This window comes from Ursus arctos, unplaced genomic scaffold (assembly GCF_023065955.2).
Source record: "Ursus arctos isolate Adak ecotype North America unplaced genomic scaffold, UrsArc2.0 scaffold_5, whole genome shotgun sequence".
Classification (NCBI taxonomy): domain Eukaryota; kingdom Metazoa; phylum Chordata; class Mammalia; order Carnivora; family Ursidae; genus Ursus; species Ursus arctos.
In genome coordinates, this window is record NW_026623067.1 from 81980190 (window position 1) to 82005150 (window position 24961).

Sequence of the window (24961 nt, forward strand, 5' to 3'; positions counted from 1 at the left end):
ATCCAGACTTTTTAAAGGAAGACATACACTCTGAAAGGCATCAGGGAAAACTTTAATATAAAAGGTTTTAAATTATATAGAGTATGTTCCATAACATTTCATTCTAACAAAGTGGCCTCTGGAAAAAGAATACAACTTTAGCTCAAAGTTGTTTTTACTGTTCTGTTAAGTCAAAAAAAGGGAGATGATTTTATATGAAATAGTTTATGTACTAAATGGCTCATACTAAACTATTGAGTATGATTTAAAATAGCTAAATTTATCAATCTGTGTATACAACTGTAAGAAAGTCATAAGTATAGACTACGTATTAACAGTGTTTGCTATAACCGTACTGAAATCTGATCAGACTTAAAATGAATTATTTTGATATTGAACACACTGTTTGAAATATAGGCCTTTGAAATATATATAATTTGGGTCTCTTAGAATACATTTTGAAATACTAACATGTGAAAAGTATAAAATAAGACCACCATTTAGTAGATGCATCTTATAAAATGGTAAGTTTCTATGGAAAGTGAGGCTGAACTGTTTTCATTTTCAAGTTATCTGAGTTGATCAAGGGAGGCACTGAAACTTCTGAAAGATTAGAAACCGAGAGGTTTCATTAGCAGAAGAACCTTAAATGTGAGGTTTAGTCTGTTCTTTCTAAATAAGATTTAGGAGGTGTCATATATACCAAAAACCCAAATCCTTTAAAACACTTTCATATTTTGCCATTCCTTTACCCTTTCCTGTTTGTTCATATATGCATATAAGAGTAAGAAGTTTCAATAGACCCAAAGCCTTACTGGTTCCAGAGAAGAATTCTGTGGACACAAAAGAAATTATTTTCTTAGAATTAGTGTTTTATTCTACTTATGAATAAAAATGCTGTGAAGTGATTTAACTTGAGAAAAAAACAGATTCTTCTGACTGAATTTTCGTACTGCAGAAAATCGGCTATGACATTCACATGTTGAAATTAGTGGGCCCATCAAAATGTCACCTGCTAGGTTATGTGAAGACGGATAACTAACCAAAAGCCATTTCAGTGTCCAGTATAGCCCGTATATTATTCTGCAGGTCTTTGGGCACCACCAGCCTAGAATTTAAAGAGAACAGAGAAACAGACCAGGTGCATATTTGTACACGTAGTCTGTTTGATTCGCTCATGAGATCATTCTACCTCCTTGCAGTATACAGGGCAGATCTACTCCTTACTGAGAGAGTGTCCCATTCTTCTCAGAGATGTTTGTTTGCACAAAATGCGTATTAGTATTAATTCCCTGGGGAGATAAATTGGCCAGGTAGTGAATAAGAGGGCTCTAATTATTCAAATAAATTATGCCACATCTGCTGATTTTGAAGTAAGCCCTCCAGCTCAACCTTGTGCCTTATTTTGGTGTTCTGGCCAAAACAACTTACGTTCAAGTACTCCGCCAACTTGTATTGATTCTTTTAATATTTTAAACCCCCAATAAATAAAAGCTGTGAATCATTTCAGTTGCGATAGCCACAAGTTAACAGACAGCATTTATGTTGGTCACACAGAGGATGTCAAACCCCCACTGGAAATAGAACAGTTGTGGAGCAGGAAGGAAAAGACCCCAAACGTCAGAGGACATGTACTCGAAGGCAAGTTCTGTACCCATCAGTGGCTAAATAGTAGAGATAGTTCTGCCTGGATAACACAAACAATATTGTTTTTACTTCCTATCTTAATACATTGGAAAGCATCTAGGAAGATAAAGGTCAAGATATGTAATAAATGCTCTGTTGGAAAGAAGGGATGACTTTTATTAAGGTAGTAAAAGAGACAGAGGGAAAGATATTCATATGCTATAGGCTAAAACAAAAATGCAGCTGTGTCACATTATTTATCTAATACTCTGTTTCTCAGTTGGAATAGAAGTTTGGTGGTTTTTTTTTTAATTCTAAATACAAAAATAGCTATTAATTTTTGTCTGAATACTAATCTTGGTTGGAGATTTTACTAGAGTTTAAAAGAAATGGTTGAGTTACATGAACCTACGTAGTGTTGCCCAGCCTGTGCTTACAAACACTCTTACCTCCTGCAGTATCCTTGTGTATATTTGCTTCCTGAAGAACAAAATTTGGTGTAAGGCACCTGTATCTCAGACCTATCTCAAAAGATGTAATTATATACCAGAAGAGCCTCATTATATGACAGCTTTCTATCAGGTTGTCCTGGATCATGCAACAATGAGACAGATTTTAATGAGCCTTTAATTAAGTCTGTGGGGCGTTTTAAAACCTAATGCTTATTTGACTGATTTGTTAAATAATCTTCGTTTAAAAAGATATGGAATTTACAGAAAAATCAGAAGCAGCAAATAAAAATCATCCATCATCCCCAGAAACATGGTATATATGTACATCTCAGTGTGAAATATATATTATATATACATTATTTTAATAACATTTAGATCACATGTGCATAGTTTTGTATCCTGTTTTTTAAATACTATATTTTGAACATTTCCTCCAGCTATAAAAATTTATTGGCAAGTGTGACTCTTTTTGCCTGCATAATATGTGTATATTCCTACCCATACTGCTTTGAGACTAGCCTCTTTGTCTATAGGTGAGCTAATCTGTGATTGAGTTGATTATGTCTGCCTCCAAGCAGAAAAAAACTAATAGATATTCACAATGAACTGAAACATCACTATCCTTTGAAACCATTGTAAGTGAAGATTACCTCTGTCTGTAATAAGTACAATAAGCTAAACAATAATACTCAATTAGACATTGATTCCAAGTGGAGGAAACAAATCCTGGAAGACTACAGAATGCGAACGGTGGCATTGAGGTTTTCCAGATCAGACACGTGAGCGTATCCTTTACTTATATCTTATGGTTGGCACTTTTAGGAAAGTAAAGTGTGTTTTGTAAGTTCTCTTTATTTCTTATGCATTCTCGTTTCTTGTATATGTTCGCTATACCAGTGACACAACCTGAGCTTTCTTTTTTTTTTTTCATTATGTTCAGTTAGCCAACATATAGTACACCGTAAGTTTTTGTTGTGGTGTTCAGCTGAGCTTTCTACCAACATTGTTTGGGTAAGGAATAGGGGCTGAAACCAAGAGGTTTTACCAGCTTCAAGCAAGAATCTATGCAACTACTATTAGGAGTTCTGATTGTGAGTGTTTCTCTCCTTTCTACAAAGCAAAGGTGCAGTATTGAAATTTATGTTAGTTGTATTGGGAAGATACAATGGCAGAACTGAAAGTCAAAATCTGTAATACCAGTTGTCTTTGTTATTGTACATTTTGCACTAGGCAGCATTTCTTTTGCTGCAGAAGGGGCCTTTAACATGTTTTATTCAATTTGCTCCATACTCTTCTCATTGTAGGCTTTGTGCCCTCACATAATCAATCTTTCTACTCAAAGGTCAGCATGAGCGACTATATTCCCAAGGTAGGGAGAATATGACAAAAATACAATTTGTAGAGGGAAAACACTCCATGACCCCAGATAGTTAAAGGTCTTCAGACACCTTCTGTGAAACAGAATAATTTCACAGTGGTTTTATGCTAACAAAAACGAATTACCATTGGCATGTTTTATCAAATAAGCAGAATCAAGGGAACAAGGTTGCAAGTCAAAAAGACAATGGTCTACTGTAAAAGCTTGTTAAAGTAACAGTTGGTAAACCACTTGTGAGAGGAGTGATGCAAAGGCTGGGCTTAAGGACGAAAATTTATATTTCTTTGCTTTGTTCAGAATAGAACACTTCCTTCATTCCCTCATAACATACACATGATTTTAGTAGCGTCTTCTCGGCCAATTCCAAGCACCGCAATGCCACTTTGCTGTTTGAAAGAGGATACAATTCTTGTTTGTATTCCCATTCACTAAGAATTTATCAGTTTGTCATGATTTATGGGCAGCTCACAAGTCTTTATATATTGAACTCATCTATCAAACACAATTCTAAATACCCCCCAAGGCTCTGGGAAGCCCAGTAGATGCTGTTTTGAATTGGTTTTCTAATAGCAGAATAAGCAGATGAGAATGATCCTTTGTCACACAGTTGTGCTTTCTGATATACACCTGTGTGCATGGTAGTTGCGAAACCCGTCATCTGCTAACTTCTCCTTTTTTTATATTTGTCTCATTTTCTTAAGAGAAGGGGGGAAGCCCATTTTGATTTTTCAATTCAGTAAAAGAAAAAAAATAATAAAGTTTACTTCATTTGCGATCCTGGAGCAGAACCATGATCATGTTTTATTTCACGAAGGCTAGTAGGGTCAAGGTTAGTGATGAGTCAGCAGTTAATAAACCAAATCAACTAACCAGAAGGGAAAATCAAGTACGACTGAGTTATAAGCCAAAATACTAAAATCTGAAAAGAAACGCTTTTATTTTTCCATTCCTCATACCTCTCTCGTTAATCAGTTATGTTCCATGTTGCAGTCTCATTAGCTTGGTTACTTGGCGTATTGTGTCCGTGGCTAACCTGCTGATGAACATCCTATTTACCTTCCGTGTACCGTAGAAATCACAGAGCAATAACAAAAGTTGTTTGTTTTAGGTAATAAAGTCCTAGTGACACGTGTGGGAAACGGGACTTCATATTCTGAAGATTACCAAAATGTTTCTGATCATTTTTTAAAATACCTCCACAATTAAGCTTTTCACTCTGTCTAAAAGTAGAGATACTTATTTTGCAACTAATGAATCATCAAACTTTGCATCAAAAACCAGGGATGCACTGTATGGTGCATAATATAATATAATATAATATAATATAATATAATATATAATAATAATAATATAATAAAAATATTATTATATAAAATAATAATTTTAAAGCATTTTATTAAAAAAAAACTCATGGGGCAATTTTTCGACGTATGTTTCTCTTTCAGCTTATCCCACCATATTCCGGAAAGTAAACCAAAGAAATTTTCATGTTGATGGCAGGGAATAGCGAATGGTCCGTACTAAATAGAAAAAATGCCCATTGAGTCATGAGGTAGTTAACGCAAGCCCACAACTTAACGGATTGGGAGTTTAACTGGTAGTGTTTTAGATTTTCTCCTGCTACGCTGTGTTCTTTTTCCTGGCACATTGGCTGCTACCAGTTATGTTTTCCAAATCCAGACCCCCTCAGCCAAATTACTTAAAGAACTAGAACTTTTCTGCATTTTATAAGAATCAAAGTTTGAGTGAGAAAAAAAAGAAACGGACTCACTGTAGCCTAAAATCATCAAAGAAATATGTTTATTTCTGTTGATGGCAGAAGCAAAGGGTGACATTTTTAACATATTATTATTCATTGCAGATTAATTTATGGAGTATCTGCTGTGATGAGAATAGTACTAATCACTGGAAATATGACAGTGAGTAAGAAATTAGAGGGTTTTTAAAATTTTTTTCATATAAAACCCCATTTATCCCTTTCTACCTGTCCCTTCCCAGATAACTTAAATGTAAGTTTTTTAAAGAAAATCTTAGAGAATTTGATCATACATGGAAGGTATATTGCCAGAGGAAAGTGAAGGCTATTGAAGAGACAGAAAACGTTTCTACTTTTTCAAACCAAAGGAAGCCAGTCATTATTCTTTAGGCCAGTTTCGTGCAAATCACTGTCGTACATAGATATTGACTAGTTTACAAGCATCTTATATTATAATATGTAGAAGACAGGCCAGGAAAGGACAAAAAGAAGCTTGCTCTGTTAAAGAGGACACCCAGCACCTGGGCTCAGAAGACAGTTCATTTAAATAGGAAAAAAAAATTAAATATAGTAAGATTGTCAGGTCCAAGGTAAATCCACAGGAAAGAGTTTATTGGCCATTATAGAAAAAAAAGGTGGGGGGGAGGCCCAGATCCAGTATAGTGACCAGATAGAAGGTGAGCCCCCAAGTCAGGTTGCTCCTTCACGTCCCAGTTCCACTTCCTCCCAGACCTGCAGGTTAGTCCTTTACCATTGATTTCCTCATCTAAAATGAGGATAAGGAGTATTTTGTAAATATTAAATGTGTTAAATTGTATAAAGTAACTCAGCAAAGTAACTGGGTAATGCTAAGCTCACAAACAATACTAGCTATTACTATTATTATCGTGTGTCTTTCATAAAGTACTAGTTTATCTGTTATCTCTGTCCACAACAGGTAGGGTAACTGTATATCCCAGTTTTTCCAGGATTGTCCTAGTTTATGCCTAGTATAAATATTAAACAACACCCTTTTTCTTCTCAAATATGTCCCAGTTTGGACAATAAATTACATAGTCATCTTAGCTGTGGGAGCCAGAATAAAATTCGAGAATAGCACTGTGAAATTCATACGCTGAAAGAGCTGAGAAAAGGTGGGGTATAACCCAGGAGTGTCCGGATGTCGTGGGCTACCATCGCAAGTCAGTTCCACAGAGCTGGGGCAGCTTTATGCCGTTACAGCCAGATTTTGACGTTGAAGACAGGGATGAAAATCGGTTCTGAGGAAAGAGGGAAAGAGACTTTCAGCATGCCAATCAAGATGATAAGAATCCCAAAGAAGTCCTGGTGGTAGGGAGGAAGAAAATGACATTGACATACTAGCATTGACGAATCAGTTGACTTTGTGATTCACTGGTGACAGAGGGATGAATCCAGTTTTCCAGATTGATTGACCCAAAACCCATTTTATCATCAAGAGAGATACTATAAAAAAGATGAAGTAAGGGGAGGAGATTAAGAGCTCAGTTTTAGATATGTCGAGTTCACAATTCCTATGAAACAGACAACCAAGTGGAAATTTCCAGAGGGTAGTTTTATATATCAATTTGGTACTAGGAGAGCTCCAGATATGAGAGTCATTTGTCTGGAGGCAGCAGCTGAAGCCTGGTGAATGGCTGGTATTTCTTAGTAGGCAGAGGCCTTCACCAGGGGGAAGAAAGGATGCCAGGGATAGTCGTCAGAAAACACCAACATTTTCGAATGTTGGGCAGAAGAATAAGAGAAAGCAAAGATGACAGGCGGAGAAGATCTGGAAAGAACAACGTTATAAGGAGAGAGTTTCTGAAGGGACGAGTGGGTCAAGGTGAAGGGTCTCTTGGCTTTGGCAGCTAGGAGCTCTTGAGCAACTCATGAAGAAGTCATACAAGGGTGAAGGAAGACAAGCAAGCAGATGCCTTTGGCCTTAGAAAGAAAGAGGATATGAGGAAGGGTGAAGCAGCCGTGCACTGTCCAATATGGCAGGCACTAGCCACACATGGCTATTTAAAATTGGATATAAATTAATTGAAAGTAAGTAAAATTAAAAATAAAATTCCTCAGTCATACTAGCCACATTACAAGTCCCCCACCCCCACCCCCGCCATAGTCCTGTGTGTCTAGTCTCTTTCATGTTGGGCAACACAGGTATAAGGATATCCCCATGATTGCAGAAAGCACCGTTAGACAGTTCTGGAACTTGTTAAAGGAAAAGGGAAGGCAGAAAAGTTTGAAAGACGTGCTGCGTCAGGCGAAGGTCTCTCTTGCCTCCATGACTGCTCAAGATAAATGCAGAGTGAGTGTGCTTTTAACCGGAGTCAAGTCTTCAGCAAAGAAGCTGTATTAGAAAAGCAAGAGAAGAGAAGAGAAAAGAGAAGAGCCGAGAGAAGAGAGGAGAAGAGAAGAAAAAGAAGAAAAGAAAAGAAAGGGAAGAAGAGGAAAGCGTATAGGAAAGTCTCTGGAAGTACTGGGAGGGCTGGCATCCAGAATACTGGAGTAGGGATAGTTCTTTCTCCAAAAGTAGACAGAGAGAGAGAGGGAAAGTGCAAGTACCACTTCCTTTGGTAAAGCTAGGATGCGAATCACTACGATAGCCAGTAGGGGCTTTCTAAAGGGGCTTTTCTTCCCTCCATTCTGAAAATCCCAATACTTGAATACAAGAAAAGAACTGAATTTTTTTTAATTTTAGGTAAACAACAGATTGAAACAGATGCATGTGCATGTTGCAACTAGAGTTTATGTCTTTTTTGCTGGTAATTATAATAGCTGCAGTTCGGTGATGCCTACTTTAGGATATATGTACCTTTTACATGAACTTCTTGAAATGCACAAGACAATTCTGGAAGGTAGTAGTCATTCATTATCTTTATAATGTTAAGTAACTTGCTTAAAGGCACAGAATAGCCACTAAGCGTCAGAGTTGGATTCAAACATGGGTGTAAAAGACACACCAGACACAGGGCAGTAACAATCCAGGGAAAGACCTGAGTGCCACAGGGGCACAGAGCTGAGACGCCTAATCCGACTGTCAAGGAAGGCTTCGTGGACGTAAGTGACACCTATGTAAGATCTGAAGGCTTAGGAGCTAGTTGATTACAGGGGAGAGCGTGTCCCAGGAAGCAGAAACAGCATCTTAGAGTTGGCATTCAAGGAAGGGGAAGCCGTATGGCTGTACCATAAACTGAGAAGAAAAAAGGGGATATTGAGAAATGTAACTGGGGTAGAGACCACACAACTTCCTCTGTTTATTTCCTCCTCCATCCATTGCATTCAAGGTTAGCTATATATGGCTCAGAAAAATACTTAACATTTCAGGATTCCATATATCCAGTCCCCCAGAAGAGAAAGAAGCACGCTCTGGTTTGTGCTTAAGGATGTAAGAGATAGCCATCTAGTGGTCTCTCTGTCACACGTCATCTCTATAAATGAGATGCCGCTCTGAGCTTTGTTTTCCTAAGGCCAGTGCCACCTGTGTGCAGCCAAGCCCATTACATTGCTAAAGTTTTGTTTTCCCAACCCAGTGATCGTTGTAAATGACAATTTCAAAGGAACTGGAGCGCTGTGCATTTGCTGCTTCATCACGGCTTTTGGAGTTTTACTGACACACCTGAATAACTATTCAGAGTTGCAGGTCTGTTTCTCCATCAATATTAGCCTAATGACAAGGATTCAAGTTTTAAAATGCTGATTTTTGCCTACCCCTGAAATAATCTCGCGTTTTATTTTCTATATAAATGCTTCATTGCACAACAGCACATTAAACTGTTTATGTTTCGTGTGTGGGGCAGGAGAATTTAGCAGTAATGGATTCATTTCTTTTCTGTGAGGCAAAATGCCACCTTGGCCTAACAGATTTGGTTGAGTTGTAATTTGCTTTGTTCATTTTACTGAGATTGGCCCTATTACTTGGTAATTATTTTTTGATTGAAGATTTCACCTGGGATAAGCTGCTTCCATGGGCAAGAATTGAAAACCTACTTTGAATCATTAAACCAAGACTATTTGTAAACATGACAGGATCTCTTAGCATCATTTTGGAAAGACTTCATATCCCCTTGCACCAATTTTTAAATAATATGTTAATCTTTAGTGGAATGTATCATAGCTAAACCAGTTATCATTTTCATTTCCTACTGGCCATAAAAAAAAAGATTTTGTAGATGTTAACTGATCGTGCTATAAATGTAATTAAAACCTAAGTGATAGGACTCCACAGTCATAACTGATCTCATTAGCAGCACTTAGAATAGGGTGAGGGAAAAGAAGTGAGTGTTTTTAGAAAAGCAGATTTATGTTTCTTTTGAGAACGTAAACATTTTCCCATTCACATAGTTGATATAAATGGATTTAAAGCTATAGATGTAAATGATGAGGATTAAAATGCTTCATGAACCTTCCATATCTGTCATAATGCTTTATAAATAATTTATTGTCATGGAATTAGGTTATCATAGCCAAGTTTACTTTTTAGTATAGAAAGACATGAAACACATTTTAGTGATGAATCATTCCAATGATATTAGTTTATTAAAATCTTCTCTTTTGTTTGAAAATGATTTAAAGTATTCTTTTCTCACAAAATTATTTTTCTGGAATTTTTTCATTTCTTGTTTAAAATGAACAACTGGAGCTACTTACAGTAGCACTGCCAACAAAATAATAATAATAAAACTTTGGTTTTTCCAATTGCCAAAGAGATGCATATCTGTTAGATTTCTCGTGTTTTATAGCATATGCTGAAAAATATACATTTAATTTCTTGTGCATTATCGTCTAATAGGCTTTGAAAGACAACTTCAAAGGGTTTTCCTTGAAGGTAGCTGCTTTCGGATGTAGCTGTTGATAGAATTTTTAGAAATCTGATGAACTCTAACTTCCAAATCAATCCAGCTATACTGTGAAAACCACTTATTGAAACATGCCATGCAATCACATATGCATTGTTTTGTTTCCACTAATATGCAAATAGAGGTTATCTGGTGTTATTGCCTCCCGAGATAACAGAAAGAAATAGGTGGAATATAAAATGAAATGTGAAGCATATTACTTTTTTTCATTGTTCTGGAAAATCAACCTTTTTCCCCTCGTGCTGGAATTGAGAGCAGACTTCTTTCTCAGGACAAATCAGGAGATGGTATTCTTAAGGCACAGAATTTTGTAACTTGTGCAATCTTACCAACCCTCCACCCCTTATCTCTTCTCTTTTTTTCACAGGTGATTTCTATTCACTCCTTTCCAAGCTGCTAGGAGAAAGGGAAGATGTTGTTCATGTGCATAAATATAATCCTACAGAAAAGGCAGACCCAGAATCAGAATCAGACCTGGTAGCCGAGATTGCAAACGTAGTCCAAAAGAAGGATCTTGGTCGATCTGATGCCAGAGAGAGTGCAGAGCATGAGGAGAGGGGCAATGCTATTCTTGTCAGAGACAGAATTCACAAATTCCACAGACTAGAGTCTACTCTGAGGCCAGCAGAAAGCAGAGGTTTGTCGTTACAGCAGCCCCTACCTGGTGAAGGCAGCTGGGAACCAGAACACACAGGAGGTGCGTTTAGGGCTTCTTTGAAAGAACAAACTCTGAAAGGCTACCATCCACATTAGCAAAACCTGAAGGGAATAAAAATGAATGGGTGAAAAAACTCACCCATCAAAAGAACTTACCAGAAAAAAACAAAAACAAAAACAAAACATTACTCAGATCTGGGTTTGTTTGAGTTTTTCTTTTTGTTTTGGTCCGATACTACATTAATTCAGTTTCCATTGAATCGATGAGCCAGAATTACCAGGACCAAAGATATCTAGATCATGTTGGGGAGAGTGGCCCATGAAATTCAGGGTAACAAATGCTTACCGAATCGGTATTCTCTATTTTGCTCAATGGAAAGAAACTGAAAATTCAACACCCGATATGTAAAGTCTCAGTGTATGAAATGCTTATACGCTGCCTTCTTTTAAGGTAATTAAGTTCCTTGCAAAGGAATCTTATACTTCCAACATTCTCTTCCAATTGACTTGTAAACTATAGCCATTTTTATGACTTTGATTTCTTAAGTTCCATTATCAATTACTATCTTAATTGGAAAATTGAGTAGTTATTTCTGAGGGGACCTCCAGCAAGTCAGAAACTTTCAGATTTATCTTTGTTTCTAACCAGGACTGGCTTCCATAATTAGAGGACAATACCTTATTCCCTTCAGGTTTCTGTACCAGCAAGCTCTGGATGCCTCATCTTTGTCTGCAATTGTGTTGTGGCCTCTGTCGTATTGATTGTGTTTCATGTTCCTTGCTAATGTGGAAAGCCAGATAATATAGCATGTGGAGATAATCTCTGAAAAAGTAACGGATATGGGTGCGTGGCAGCTGTCCATGCGTGGGCTGGAATGGCGCAGGCTGCCAGCTTGGTGTTTTCAAATACAGCTTTGCAGGAAGCCATAAATTATTCAACACCCAGCTGATTTTTATTTATAATTGAAAAAAATTAGCATGAGGTGCCTTTTGCTCGCACAGAAGTTTCAAGCACTGTCCATTGGGACTGATCTAATAGTTTCTATGGGATGTTAACTGGGACCCAGATTTTTACTTCTTCATATTTAAATAGGATCAGCCCTGCTCTGACTCCTTCTAAATTTATCTGATGAAACTGTGTTTCTCAAGGGGGGGTGGTCCCTGAACTGCAATCCGTCAAAATCACATACGGTGCTTAAGAAAAATCTAGACTCCTGAATCCTATCAGAGAACAACTGAATTGACATTACTGAGTGTGGTGCCTAGATCTGCAGTTTCTCATACCCCTATCCATTTCATAGACAGACTCGAGGGTCTTTCTGCACCTCTATATTAAGGACAGTAGATGGTAACCCTTACCACACGAAAATATAAAAGGCAGAAGGGCCTCTTTGGTGGGGATGCAATTCTGTTCAAGTGTGAAATGTTAGAGTTGCAGCATACTTAATTCCATGACTTCTCTTCGTCACTCCTGAATTTGAAATAATGTAGTGGTTATTTATAGGTTTCATATGTGTCCATGTAAAAATCATAGTTTGACTTAAGGCACTGTATTCCTAAAACCTATTTAGCTTTTCTAAGTAAGAAATATTTTAAATACCCCAAATACATTTACTTGCTAGATCTCATACCTTATAGGGTGGTCAAAATGACAGTGCCCAGGGAAAAAATGTTTCCACAGGATCTGGGTCAGGAAATTTCCTTCCATTTTAAATATGTGGGTAAATGTCACTGAATTAAGTAAAACAACGAGTCACAGAAACATACAGCACAAATCCTAATTATAGAAAGGAAATGTGCACGTATCTCCTTTCTGAAAGGATTTATTTTAGTGTTACTTCACTGCTCTGATTCAAAGACTTTTTAAACATTAAATTCAAAATAGCGAAACTCATTCTAGTTCAGCTATTCCTGAAAGTCTTTTTCTTTTCAATTTTCTTTCACTGTTTACCGTAACACAATGTAATAGCTAACCTTAATTGAAAATGTTTCATTTCTTTGTGTAAGCCAGAGAGAGACTTCTCCTCAGGAAGCTTCCATTTGCAAGGAAGAAAAGTAGGAAGTTATTAGCATACAATACCCAATAAAATATATTAGTAGTCTAATTCATGTATATTTCCCAGGGTATGAATAAGGAGAACAAATTTGATGGATAAATTTCCATTGTTTTTCTCATACCCTTTCTTTCCTTTAGACAAAACTGAGAATGGGATCCTAATGGTCTGGAAGAATTAACTGTCTCCCTAAAATGCCCAGTGTTCTGTAAGGAATTATATTAGCTTCAAAGAAGAAGGTGACTTCTCATATGAGATTATTACTAAAACAAAAATGTAAGGCTATCATGTTGCTTAGTATTACAGCTCATTCTCACTCCATCTATCTTTGAGACCTATTTTAATTTTCAAATGAAGACACTGAAGCCTAGAGAAGTTAACCCATTTCAGTGAGGTCACAGAGCCTGAATTTGAAACTTGGACTTGATGACTGAACTTAAAAGCAGAATGCGTACTTTCTAGTTCTTTATACTTCATTGCAGTTGTGCTCAAAATACTGGGCTAATGGGTTTGCCCCATTCAGGTACACCTCCCTGGAGCTCTGGACCGCCACTGCTGAGAAGCTGGAGACTTCTACTCCAGACCCTGTTCTGATGTCTGTAGTTTGCGGCAGTAGCACAACCCAGTACAGGGGCATTTCGTGCTGTAGCGCTTTAGATTTCATTGACCGGACCGTATTTTGGAACTATAATACAGTAATGGATTCCATCCAGCTGATTTGAGTGGTCAAAGGTGAAATAATGATCAGCTCAAAAATCTGGATGTGATTGTGTGTGGTAGGCCCAGGACTACGTAAGGGTTTCAAAAGCAGTCCATTTTGTGGACTTTGAGATTGGTCTGAATTCCACGTGGTCCCACACCCTGGTGACTGCCTTTAAAATTGAGTTCCCGCCTCATAACGGTTTGAGTATCAGTGGACACAAGCTGTATGATGAGCACAACAGAATCTTCCAACTTTGCTGTAAAGTCTTTAGCATTCCCAAGAACAAGATGGTTAAGTACTGTGTATTTACTGTGTCTTTAAGAGTGCAAACATCCACAAATAACACCCTTTTTAAGGTCTTGTCTTTGTGACCTTTGGTGGGTCTGTTCTGAAAACTCTTCTCCCGATAGTCATAAAACAGCATCAGAAACCAGAAATTGCCTGGACAGGTGCAGCTAGACTAGCCCAGAGGTTTCCAGCTATGGCTGGAGAGGGTGTGCCTTAAATGGGAAGCAGTGGTTGCAGGCTCCCCGCCACACACACACACATGCATGAGCACAACACACACATGTGTGCACCGTGTGCACACAATACAGCTTGGCCCAGAAGGATTCTGCTTTGGCCAAAATTAAATTTGAAAACCATTCCATGCAGGTGACATGATGTGGAACACTTCAGGCTCTGGACTCTCACTTCCTGGCTTTGAATCCTAACCACACCAATAATTATGTGGTTCCCGGGAAAGTTTAAAAAAGAAATTCTCTGGGCTTTAGTTTTCTCATTGATAAAAATGAGGATTATAACAGTATATGCCTCATAGGGTTGAAGTGAGGGTTAGATAATATTTCCGTGTATCAGATAATACATGGAAAGTGCCAGAAGCAGTTTCTGGAACACAGGAAGTACTTAATATGCTGTGATACATTAACGATAATTATGATTTATAAGTGCCACCATTGATGTCACATTGGATTAAGATTTCAAAATTTTAAACACCAAAGTAATAGAACTCAGTATTAATTACTCTAACTTAAGCAGCATCCATAAGAGAATTTTCTTGGAATGTGTAGGAAAGCTGTAAAATTTGGCACTCCAATTTGATAAACTCAGAAAATGACTTGGCAGTGTTCTACCGTAATGGGAGTTTGTGGCTCTTGAAATCTCCGATCAGTTATATCGATCTGCCTTGATGTTTGCTTGTGATATATGATGTACAGTTGTGAAAATATTCAACCAGGTGAACTGAGACGCAAATACACTCCTTTTTACGCTTAACATCATTTGGTTTCTACCATTAGTTTGATATCTGTATGAAACAGTATTAATAGGATAGGTATAAAATCTTAGTCTCTATTCCAGTTGCCTTCTAGAAACCAAACTCATTGAAAAATAAATTTAAAACTACAGATTGTTATTCTCAGGGGCAGATTTGACTGGACTACTCTTTGCTGGCATACGGAAGCCTGATTCGGAATATATTGCATACCTCTGGACATCAAAAAATAACATCTGCATTTGTAAGATGCTTCTTATCAGTTAAAGGAACTCACAGACTCTTTAAATATTCTTATGAATATTTGGATTTTACTTTATGTCCATGGACAACTCTTAACTCACTCAGAGTCCATACTTCTAACATATTTCAGTCATAGGCTTACCTCTAGGTTCACATCATACAGGATTCCCAGGGTAAAATAAAGCATTCAGTTGGCTGAATTTTCTCTCTGCAGGGAAGGAGAATAATAAAAACACATACATAGCCTCCCTGAGAGCCAGGCTAGGTGTTTTAAATGAGTTCACTTATTTAATCCCCATTAACAACCCTATTTATAAACCCATTTAGAGAGGAAGAAACTGAGGCATAGAAAGGTAAGTCACATGCCTCAAGTGCTGTAGCACAAGGAACCACAATTCAAAGCCAGTCAGACTTGCTCCAGGTCTTGGTTTTTAATCACTTTGTTATTCTGACTCTCACAATAACATAAAACAGATAGATAGACAGACACATACATACATACATAATAGGAAGAAAGGCCAGAGGGAAGCATGATGGCTGGTTTTTGTCCAATCATCCCATCATCTCATCTACAATTGTAATAAGACTAGGTGTACTTTTTTTAAAAAAGACTTTATTTTATTTGAGAGGGAGCATGAGTGGGGGGAGGGCCAGAAGGAGAAGCAGACTCCCCACTGAGCAGAGAGCCCCATGCAGGCCTCATTCCAGGGATCCTGGGATCATGACCTGAGCCGAAGGCAAATGCTTAAGGGAGCCACCCAGGTGCACCTAGGTGTAGATTACTTTTGATCATACTTTCTCAACCAGTATCCCAACCTTTTGACCAAGTCGAAGATCTCATTTGCAATTAAATTTTAAAAAGAAAAGAAATTCTGCTAGTGCTTTTGAGCCCTAGTTATGCCTTAATTCTCTTCCTCACTTCATCCCCATTAAACGAAACATTGTAATTTAAGCCTTGTTTTCTTTCTGACTTGGGTATAAATATTTCTCCTGTAGTTTCAGTTAATTATAGTTATTGCTGGCACTTCTGATGAATAACAATCCCTGACCAAAATAAGGCATCTTTTCCTCGCTAGATGAGAATTTGCACGTGTAGAAAAAGCCACCACTACCTCGTGTTCTTGTTGAAGCTGTCTAGTGATTTCATCAGGGTCTTTTACTTAAAATTAAGTGTGAAGAGCCCTGTTCCACTGAAGTGAAGTCACAGCTCTGGGTTTGAAGTTACATTTTTGCTCAATTTTATTTAATTCTGTTAGTTCTTCTGTAACACAGATGAATGAATGCCCTTTTAAATGCTTATTAATAATTTCATATGAAAGCAGCATTGATCACTAACATTAATCTCCCTCTTGGAGAGGTGCAATTCATTAATTCTTAGTGATTAATTGATACAATTTTAATAGTAGTGTTTAATTTTTTCTGAAAGTAGTAACTTTTTTCCTAAATATACAGCCAGAATTTGGCTGCATATCTACCTTCGTAGTGCATGCAAGAACTCTTCTGAAATAATCCTATTTTTGACATCTGAATTTAGAGCAACCGACACTTAGATTTGGGAATGGTTTGCCCGAGGTCATGTGTGAGAAATTTGTATTAATTTCCAAATTAAAACTGTAAGGCTACAACATTAGTCATATACTGAATCACTTAATAAATGAAGGCTAAGAGAAATCTGAACTCTAATTTTTAACTTCTCCATGATTGAAAATGTTAAGTTTAAGTGAGAACCCAAATATATTTTATCATATAATTTCTTTAATAAGGATTTGAAATATTTCTTCATTGGGGATTAGAAAATAATCATCCTTGATATTGATGACTGAAGGCTGGCCCAAGCCTACAGGTCCTTTCCTGTGAAATGAGAAAATGACCCGGGATGAGCCAGTACCGTACTAGCATTCTGTGACTCATGTAACGATGGGCGGGGATGGGAAGAACCCCAGTATTAAGTCCAGATACACGTACCACCGGTCCTAAATGATTGCCTGGATTCTTGATCATTTCATCTTAAAGGGCACAGCCTTTAACCGCCTAATGTTGAAAAAAATGGTGACACTGGAAGCAAAAACATCAATTCACCAAGCTAACGTTCACAGAAGAGAACATGAGCTCAGTTTTCCTTTAACTATTTTAGAACTTGTAGTTAACATAGTCACCTAGATCCTAAGAATTTTGAGGTCTTGGGTAGGTAATCTTAATTAATGCGCTATGATATTTTAAAATGAAATTTAAAATAATATATAAATAAATAATATATAAAGAAAATGTAATCTCTCCAAAAATGTTGCCACGCAAAGTCGTTCTCCCGTGCGTTGACTCAGTACTAACAGAGCCAGGTTGCTCGCAGCGTCAACCTTATTTCCTTACATATTACCTTTACGGTTCTGAAAATTCACGAGACGTGTACATTTTAATAAGCATGTTCCAGATATTTACACTGCTTTTCCTTCTTGAAAATATCCACCCTAAAGGGACTCTCGTATGTAACAAAACAGGCTGTTAACAACCTCTCAGTCAGTGCTTTTCACAGATTCTGAGTGCTTACCAATCTAAGGTTAATGACAAGTGGGACCACTCATAGCCAGACTGAAGTTTATTACACAATATTTCCAATATTTTATGAAATTCACATTTGTCCCCAGACAGTATAGTTCTTTTGGACACTGCATATATTTGTTATCAGAATTAGTATCTCTGGACCTTCACAAGCACCTAGCTTTCAGTGCGTGCTGGTGAACCTCTGAGCAGAAATGTTCCAGGAAACATGCTATTTGCTTCTTTTCTTTAATGGAAATAATTAACCAATTATTTCTATTGAGTCTCTTAGTGTCTTCAGCACAGTCAAGAGGGGTAAAAAGAGATAGTACAAATGAATTACAAGATGATAAGGGTGTTTAAATGCTAGTTGACAACATAGACAAGTAGAGACTGGATCATAGAGTTCTGTTTAGCGCATTTCTTAGGCCATTACCGTGGGCCAGGTCTGCGTAAGAGTTGGTGACAATAGTAAATACGACATGATCCCTGCCCTCAAGAAATTCCGTCTGGTTGCAGTGGTTCTGGGCTCTGAGAATCCGATGAAGGCAATTCCGTATCTCCATCGTCATGACGTTTGAGGTTCCCTGGAAGCCCATCCAGACTCTTCCGGAGCTGGTGAATGAGCACAGAATGATGGCCAAGCTGTAACTGAGACGAGAATGAATGACATATAACCTGAGGTTCAGGCAACTTTAATAATTTAAAACATTTTCTTTGGGGGATGATGTATCCATCTGTTGATCTTTCTAGACATATCTAGTTGTCATGCTCATACCACTATTTCCAGAGTTCACTTTCAAAAACACGGTTTTGATCATATCGCCCCATGCTTAAAAACCTTCAGGGGCTCCCAGTCGCCTGGAGCAGCAATTTGTATCCTTTTTTCCTATTATGACAAATGTGATACATGATGAATGTTACTCATCTGAGCAGCCCCATTCACATCCACTCCTGTGCCCAGAACTGTTGGCAGATGTAAGCGCGCCATCTGTAACTCTGTCCCCCTTCTCTTCGACTCAAGAAGGCAGATCAGAACGCGTGAGTGACAATGACATTCTCGTGTGCTCTAATATATTTCAAAAGTACATTATTCCCAAACTCTGTGCTTTATGGCTACTAGTAATGTACTTGCAGCATGCCTCAAAATGACTCATCGTAGAGGTCAAGACCCCACAGCTCGGACTTCCTTCATTCGTTGTTAAATCCATACTTCTTCGTGTGGTGTAAGGTACATTTTCCAGTCTAGACTAGCTCTCCAGGTCTGTTAATCCTGCCTGCTGCTCCCCCAACCCCACCTGGACATACACAGGTATCTCTCCAGACTACTTAAAGGTCTTGAAACACATTCTGCAATTGTAAACATCCTCACTTTTGATCTTTCTGACCGAAATATTCTCTGCTCACTTCTGCACTCAGCGAACCCCCAGTTACCTTTAAGTGCAAATGCAAGTAAGTGTTCAGTTTCTCTGGGAAACGTCCCAGGTGTGACCTTCACCCTGCCCTCTCCTGGCCAAGCCCCAGGAAGGATTACCGATCCGCCCCTGTGTTCCAGCACTGCCTCGTGTCATACGTATCTGGTTTCCATTTTTTCTCATTTTATTCTACAAGTTCTTCAAGGCCAAAAACTGTATTTTATTTCTTTGTGTTCCCAGAATCTAGCAGAAGGCCTTACATAGACAATACACTTAGGGAATACTTGTTGAAGATGCTTCCGCCAAAGTTGTAGGCAGAACGGATCTAGGCATTCGGTTGTGCTGTCTCATTAATTTTTACGAAAGAAAAATTCAATGTGCAAAGGTAAAAGACTTTGAGTGAAGCGGTACTGTTTTCTTAAGTACAGTTGAGAAAATTACTTCGAAGTGTTTATTCTCGCACCAGCATCCTCTCAAGCTTGCAGAAGCTGATTGTCCAGGTCCCGGGCTTCCCTTTCTCCCTCCAGTCTGTAATGCCTGTCTCTGAGGATATCACTGCACGTTGCCACAACCTCCAGAAGATGGGAAGGAGACACAAAACTCGAATTGCTGCTTTTCTGCCTCGCCGTGTCTCTTTTGAAGCATTCGAGAGGAAAAGAAATATTGACACTGATGCAGTAGATTTCACCGAATCTTCATAAATTTACATGCTCAGTTAGTATAGCGAATCCATACGGCGTGCCTCTTTATTCATGAGCACGTTTATAAAAGGAATTAACACAAATAAGCCCAGGTATTCTCTAAGTATAAATGTGTTCTGATCAGAAATGAAAATAACTTGGAAATCATCCAGTCACAAAGTTTCTGTTACGTTCCCCTTCTGTTCTGGTAGGAAACGGTGAAATACAAGCAATGAAAGGGTGTCTGTCCATTCCCATTGTTACAGGAACACTCACCTTCAGAGGAATGAGATCGGTATCTTAGGTTCCTTATACAAGAGACGATACTCGTGGTTTATTATAGGGTCTCGTGTATATTGGACATCCAGAATTTGCACAGGAGTTAGATCACTCACAAACACACACACACACACACACACACACACACACACGCATGCACACACACCCAGGCTGATTGCCCATGCTTGCTATTTATTCACATGTCAAAGCTTTGAGTTAAAATGATGTCGTCCGTGTCGCCATATTTCCCCAAAATACGAATTTTGAAGAAGAATCTTGTCCAGAAGAAAGCAGTCTCAGATTTGCTCTTTCATGACCTAAGGGTAAGCTGTTTTTACAGGCATGTTATCAACAGGAAAAGCGGGCGTACGTCCACAAACCAGTTCGCAGGCACTTCCTTTATCTCATAGCTCAGGAGGCTGGCCGGCATGTGCATGTGGTATATGGATGTAGAGCACGGCTTGATTTTGTTTTCCTTGCATCTAGTGACAGGGCTGCATGAGTTTCTTATAACCACAGTGAATCTTCATGAGTTTATACTAGCTTTCCTTCTTATACCAAATGTATGGATTTCTCTCTTCAGATTTCCATGTCGAAGAAGCACTGGATTGGCCTGGAGTATACTTGTTACCAGGCCAGGTTTCTGGGGTGGCTCTGGACCTTCAGAATAATCTGGTGATTTTCCACAGAGGTGACCATGTCTGGGATGGAAAGTAAGTAATATTTTTCCTTCAAGGAGTAGATGAAAATAAATATAGCATGCGTTACTTTTTGTTAAACTAAGAATAACAGTAAGAGAACCACCAAGGTTCTTCTAGAACTTGATTTCTGTGAGCAAACCACATTTGTTCTTTTAATGCATGACTGTGATAAGCAACAGAAAGGAAATCTTGTACTTTGTAAAACAAATGAGAATCGTTTTACAATCGAGTTTATGGAAAGAAGGCAGTAACAATCTGTGATCCTACCTGCTTACCATTTTCCTCCTTCCTCCTTGAAGCTACCTTCACATTCCTAAGGAGAGTAATATTAAAGGCAGTTAAGACAGTACATTGCTTGGGCACCTGGGTGGCTCAGTCGTTTAAGCATCTGCTCAGGTCATGATCCCGGAGTCCTGGGATCGAGTCCCTCATCGGGCTCCTGCTCAGTGGGGAGTCTGCTTCTCCCTCTACCTTTCCCCCCTAGTGGTGATCTCTCTCTTTTTCCCTCTCTCTCACTCAAATAAATAAATAAAATCTTAAAAAAAAAACAAAAGACAGTACATTGCTGAGGCATTTCAAGACTTTAGAGAAAGTGCATCATGGGAAATTATCAACCAAGAGAAGTTATTAGTTGACGACAGTGAAGCACTTTGTTATTTCCATGTATATACTGCATAAAGAACCATTCTAAGGCAATTGAACTCTCCTTTTCCATCAGACTGCTCCATGGCAGTGATCACACTTAGCCTTCTGGAGATTACGGTTCTGGAGATTTGGCTACCACATGCGTAGAAATGGTAGCTTGGCCTTCACATTTTCATAGAGATTAATTTTATTACTCAAATTTTCTCTTTTTTAAGAGCAGCAAAGACTTAAGGACTAATTCCCCGGCTTCTCCCTCTGGGTTTCTCTTTCCAGCCTTTTACTCTACCTTCCACTCTCTTCTTGGAAGGATTTTTGGTAAAAGTATCTATCTAAAATTTTTGTTTACTGTGGGCCTATCACTGTTCTTAATGTTTACTTAAATCACTCACACAGTTGGGTACTCTTCCTATAACCACCATTCACATTTTCCAGATGAAGAAACCAAGGGAAAGTAAGTGTTCTGCCCACATTTCAGAGTTAGCAAATGCCAAAGCCAGGCTTCAGTTCCTTTCCGTCTGACTCCAGCATTGGCCCAGGTACCCACTTTGTGATACTGCCTTTTATGGGATTGTGAGTACATTCACATGATTATATTTTTAAAAGCTTGTCCAAAATTTAACAGGTTATGTTAATTCTCCTGAGTAATGAATATCCACTTACTCATTTGTTTTTATCACAAATTTACACGTGAAGGTAAATCTTAAGATATCAATTAAGGGTCATAAATCTTCTCCTTTCCAGTATACAGCTGTGGGGTCTCATTTGGAAAATCGAGGACCTACATAGATAGTTCAGTTGTTTTTTTCCTTCCATTTTCAGAGATATTGACTACACTCAGGCTAATGCTGAGTCTGCTCTGTCTCTATACATAGATGGGGTTTTCTTTGTGCAGGTCAAGAGGGAAGTCAGGCAGCATTTCAAACCAGATTGCCAGCTTTGTTATTGTTTAATCGTCCTTTCCAGTTGTCACGCTTGAAAATGGAATCTGAGAAGGAAATCACTTTAGAGTTCAAAGCAATCGAACTCAATATTCCTATTCATACATCTCTGTTACATCGTCTTAGTCATTATTGAACATCTAATGGTATTTTAACAAGTGCTTTTAAAAGCAAACTATTTCTATTCATTGTAGCATATTCTTCTTTTTAATGAATATCGCTACATTTTCTGCATGGATTTCTAGCCACATTTTACCAGAGGAGAAAATTACAGCGTCATTTTCTCCCATTGATACTGTTTCAGCTGGCTACAGCTACATTGGATAAAGTCCAATTCTCCATTTTAATGTGATACTCACTCCAAGCAAACAGCAGAGGCTGGAACAGTTTCATAGGAGAAGGGATTAGTAAAGGCCAGCTTGGGGTAGAAGACGATGACATAAGACCATGAAACAAGAGCCATAGAAGAACATTTTCTGTGACTTATATGTTAGTCCTAGCTAAAGAGCGGCTTTTCCCTGGCATCTGGCTTTCATGTAGATAACCAGCATCATGGGCAAATAGATTCCAGTTTCACTGCCAAAGCCCTGGTGTGTTTATCCTGATAAGTGGCACCAACAAAAGGGTATTGTTAAAAATGCAAGACCTTCAGAGCAGATGCACTGATTTAACTCATTAAATCTCTGTTTCTTCTTTCTTATTCATCTTTATCTTTCAGATTTAAGAATTTTGTTCTCTCTCTTTCCTTGTGTCTCTTCTGTATTGTCCACTGGCCTCTAGCCGCATTTTCAATCCATACTTGCCAGAAAATTCTCTTCTGGAACTCACTTCTCTGCTTTTAACCACTGTCTGCTTTATTATTCTATGAGGAGAATTAGAAGTGGATTACGCTGTTATTTTTTAGAAAAACAGATTTGGATTTGTGGATTCCATTCTTTGAACCGTCATGCGTGGCCATCCTTCATTCATAAGTTGCATTATATAAAATAGACAAAATACATAGTTTTTGTTCTCCCTCATTAAATATCCAAGGACTGTAAAAAGAAAAAAAAAAACAAAACACCTGCCTGAAGAATTTATGATGTCCTGGTGAGAGACAATGGACATTAACGATTGGGTGGACATTGCATTCTTGTTGCTACCACTGTTTGAAGAGAGTAGTGAGAAATCCCGTATTCGTCTTCCTTGGAATTCTTCTCTTCCCGATAGTTCTCACGTTCACAAAATTACAGTTTCCCTAAGGCCAGAACTTGCTCTAAATCCAGTCTAAGCACTCTGTATCCCCTAATTTTTAGGATGTGATCATTCTTTAACTGTCAGGCAGCACTTGGCATTAATAATCCCTAAATAATACTTAGTACCCAATGCTCTTTGATATCATCATACCTTTTTTTTTTTTTAAGATTTTATTTATTTATTCGACAGAGATAGAGACAGCCAGCGAGAGAGGGAACACAAGCAGGGGGAGTGGGAGAGGAAGAAGCAGGCTCCTAGCGGAGGAGCCTGATGTGGGGCTCGATCCCATAACGCCGGGATCACGCCCTGAGCCGAAGGCAGACGCTTAACCGCTGTGCCACCCAGGCGCCCCAGTCATACCAACTGTTTTTATAAGTACTGTTACTCCTCATTTCTGCCTGATTTTCCTGCTCACCCCTTACTGTTCTATTTAACCATGCTAATTAAGCATGGCAACCAAACTGAAATAAAAATAATAAAAAACATTTAACCTCCTGAAAGGTGATTTCTCTCTGATTTCCATTTTCTTCCCTGTCCCTTAGTTCAATATGGCTACTTTAAGAAGCTTCTAGCTGAATTAAGAAATGCCTATTACCAGCAGGGTGTAATGAAACTTTTAAGAGCCTCTCTTGTCTGTCCTGTGTTAGGGCAGCTCACAGCTGGAGCTCTTTCAGGTTTAAACGCCTCCCAGCAGGAGTTGAGTAGCTCCTGCCTCAGCAACAGCTGTTCCTGGGTCTCTGTCTTAAAATCACGACTACCGTCAAGTCTTCCTTCTTGGCCTTTTATTTCTCTCAGCTATGGTTGTGGTTCTACTATGCAGGACTCACATCACACACCCACTTAACTAAGCCATGGGTTTTACCCCTAATTTTTAGGTGTTTAAAGTTGTTTCCTTTATATCATTTATTGTTTTTTCTTTTTTTTTTTAAAGATTTTATTTATTCGACAGATATAGAGACAGCCAGCGAGAGAGGGAACACAAGCAGGGGGAGTGGGAGAGGAAGAAGCAGGCTCATAGCGGAGGAGCCTGATATGGGACTCGATCCCATAATGCCGGGATCACGCCCTGAGCCGAAGGCAGACGCTCAACCGCTGCGCCACCCAGGCGCCCCCATTTATTGTTTTTTCACAGGGAGTTTTAAGGGATCTTAGAAGTTGTTATCACTTGGAATTCTTTCAATAAGAGAAAACCAACACAAACTAGCTTAGGAAAAGAGGAAATTTATCAGTTCGTATAAGTGGAAATTTCAAGGGTATGGTAGTCCAGACGACATCACCCAGATCCATTTTTAACACATTTTCTCCCAGTTGGCTCCATTCCTGGGCCTTGATTGATCCGTCTCCCTGTTTTCAGCTTCAGAATCACATTATCACAACTAGTCTCACAGAAGAGATAGTCCATGTCCCTGACAGGTCAACAGAAAATCCTTAAATTGAGCACAGTTTTTGGTCTGACTTAGGTCATGTCTCTTCCATTTCTAAACCAGTCATTTCGGCAGAAAAATGAAATCCACTCTTTGGCTTAGCCTAAAGTTTTTTGTTCTGTCCC

The 24961-nt window shown here is 38.5% G+C and overlaps 1 protein-coding gene across 50 annotated transcripts in view; it reads left to right on the forward strand.

Annotated features, from left to right (window-relative positions):
• PAM (peptidylglycine alpha-amidating monooxygenase) overlaps positions 1 to 24961 on the forward strand; it is a 271170-nt gene that overhangs the window by 214900 nt on the left and 31309 nt on the right. For 15 of the 50 annotated variants that reach the window (XM_048221085.2, XM_048221075.2, XM_026498539.4 and 12 more), the window contains one exon: positions 20476 to 20605. In XM_048221085.2, coding sequence (XP_048077042.1) covers positions 20476 to 20605 — 130 coding nt within the window. Of the gene's footprint in view, positions 1 to 1536; positions 1621 to 10420; positions 10751 to 20475; positions 20606 to 24961 lie in introns of all 50 variants that reach the window. The other 35 variants (XM_048221066.2, XM_048221062.2, XM_026498535.4 and 32 more) reach the window with 3 other exon arrangements.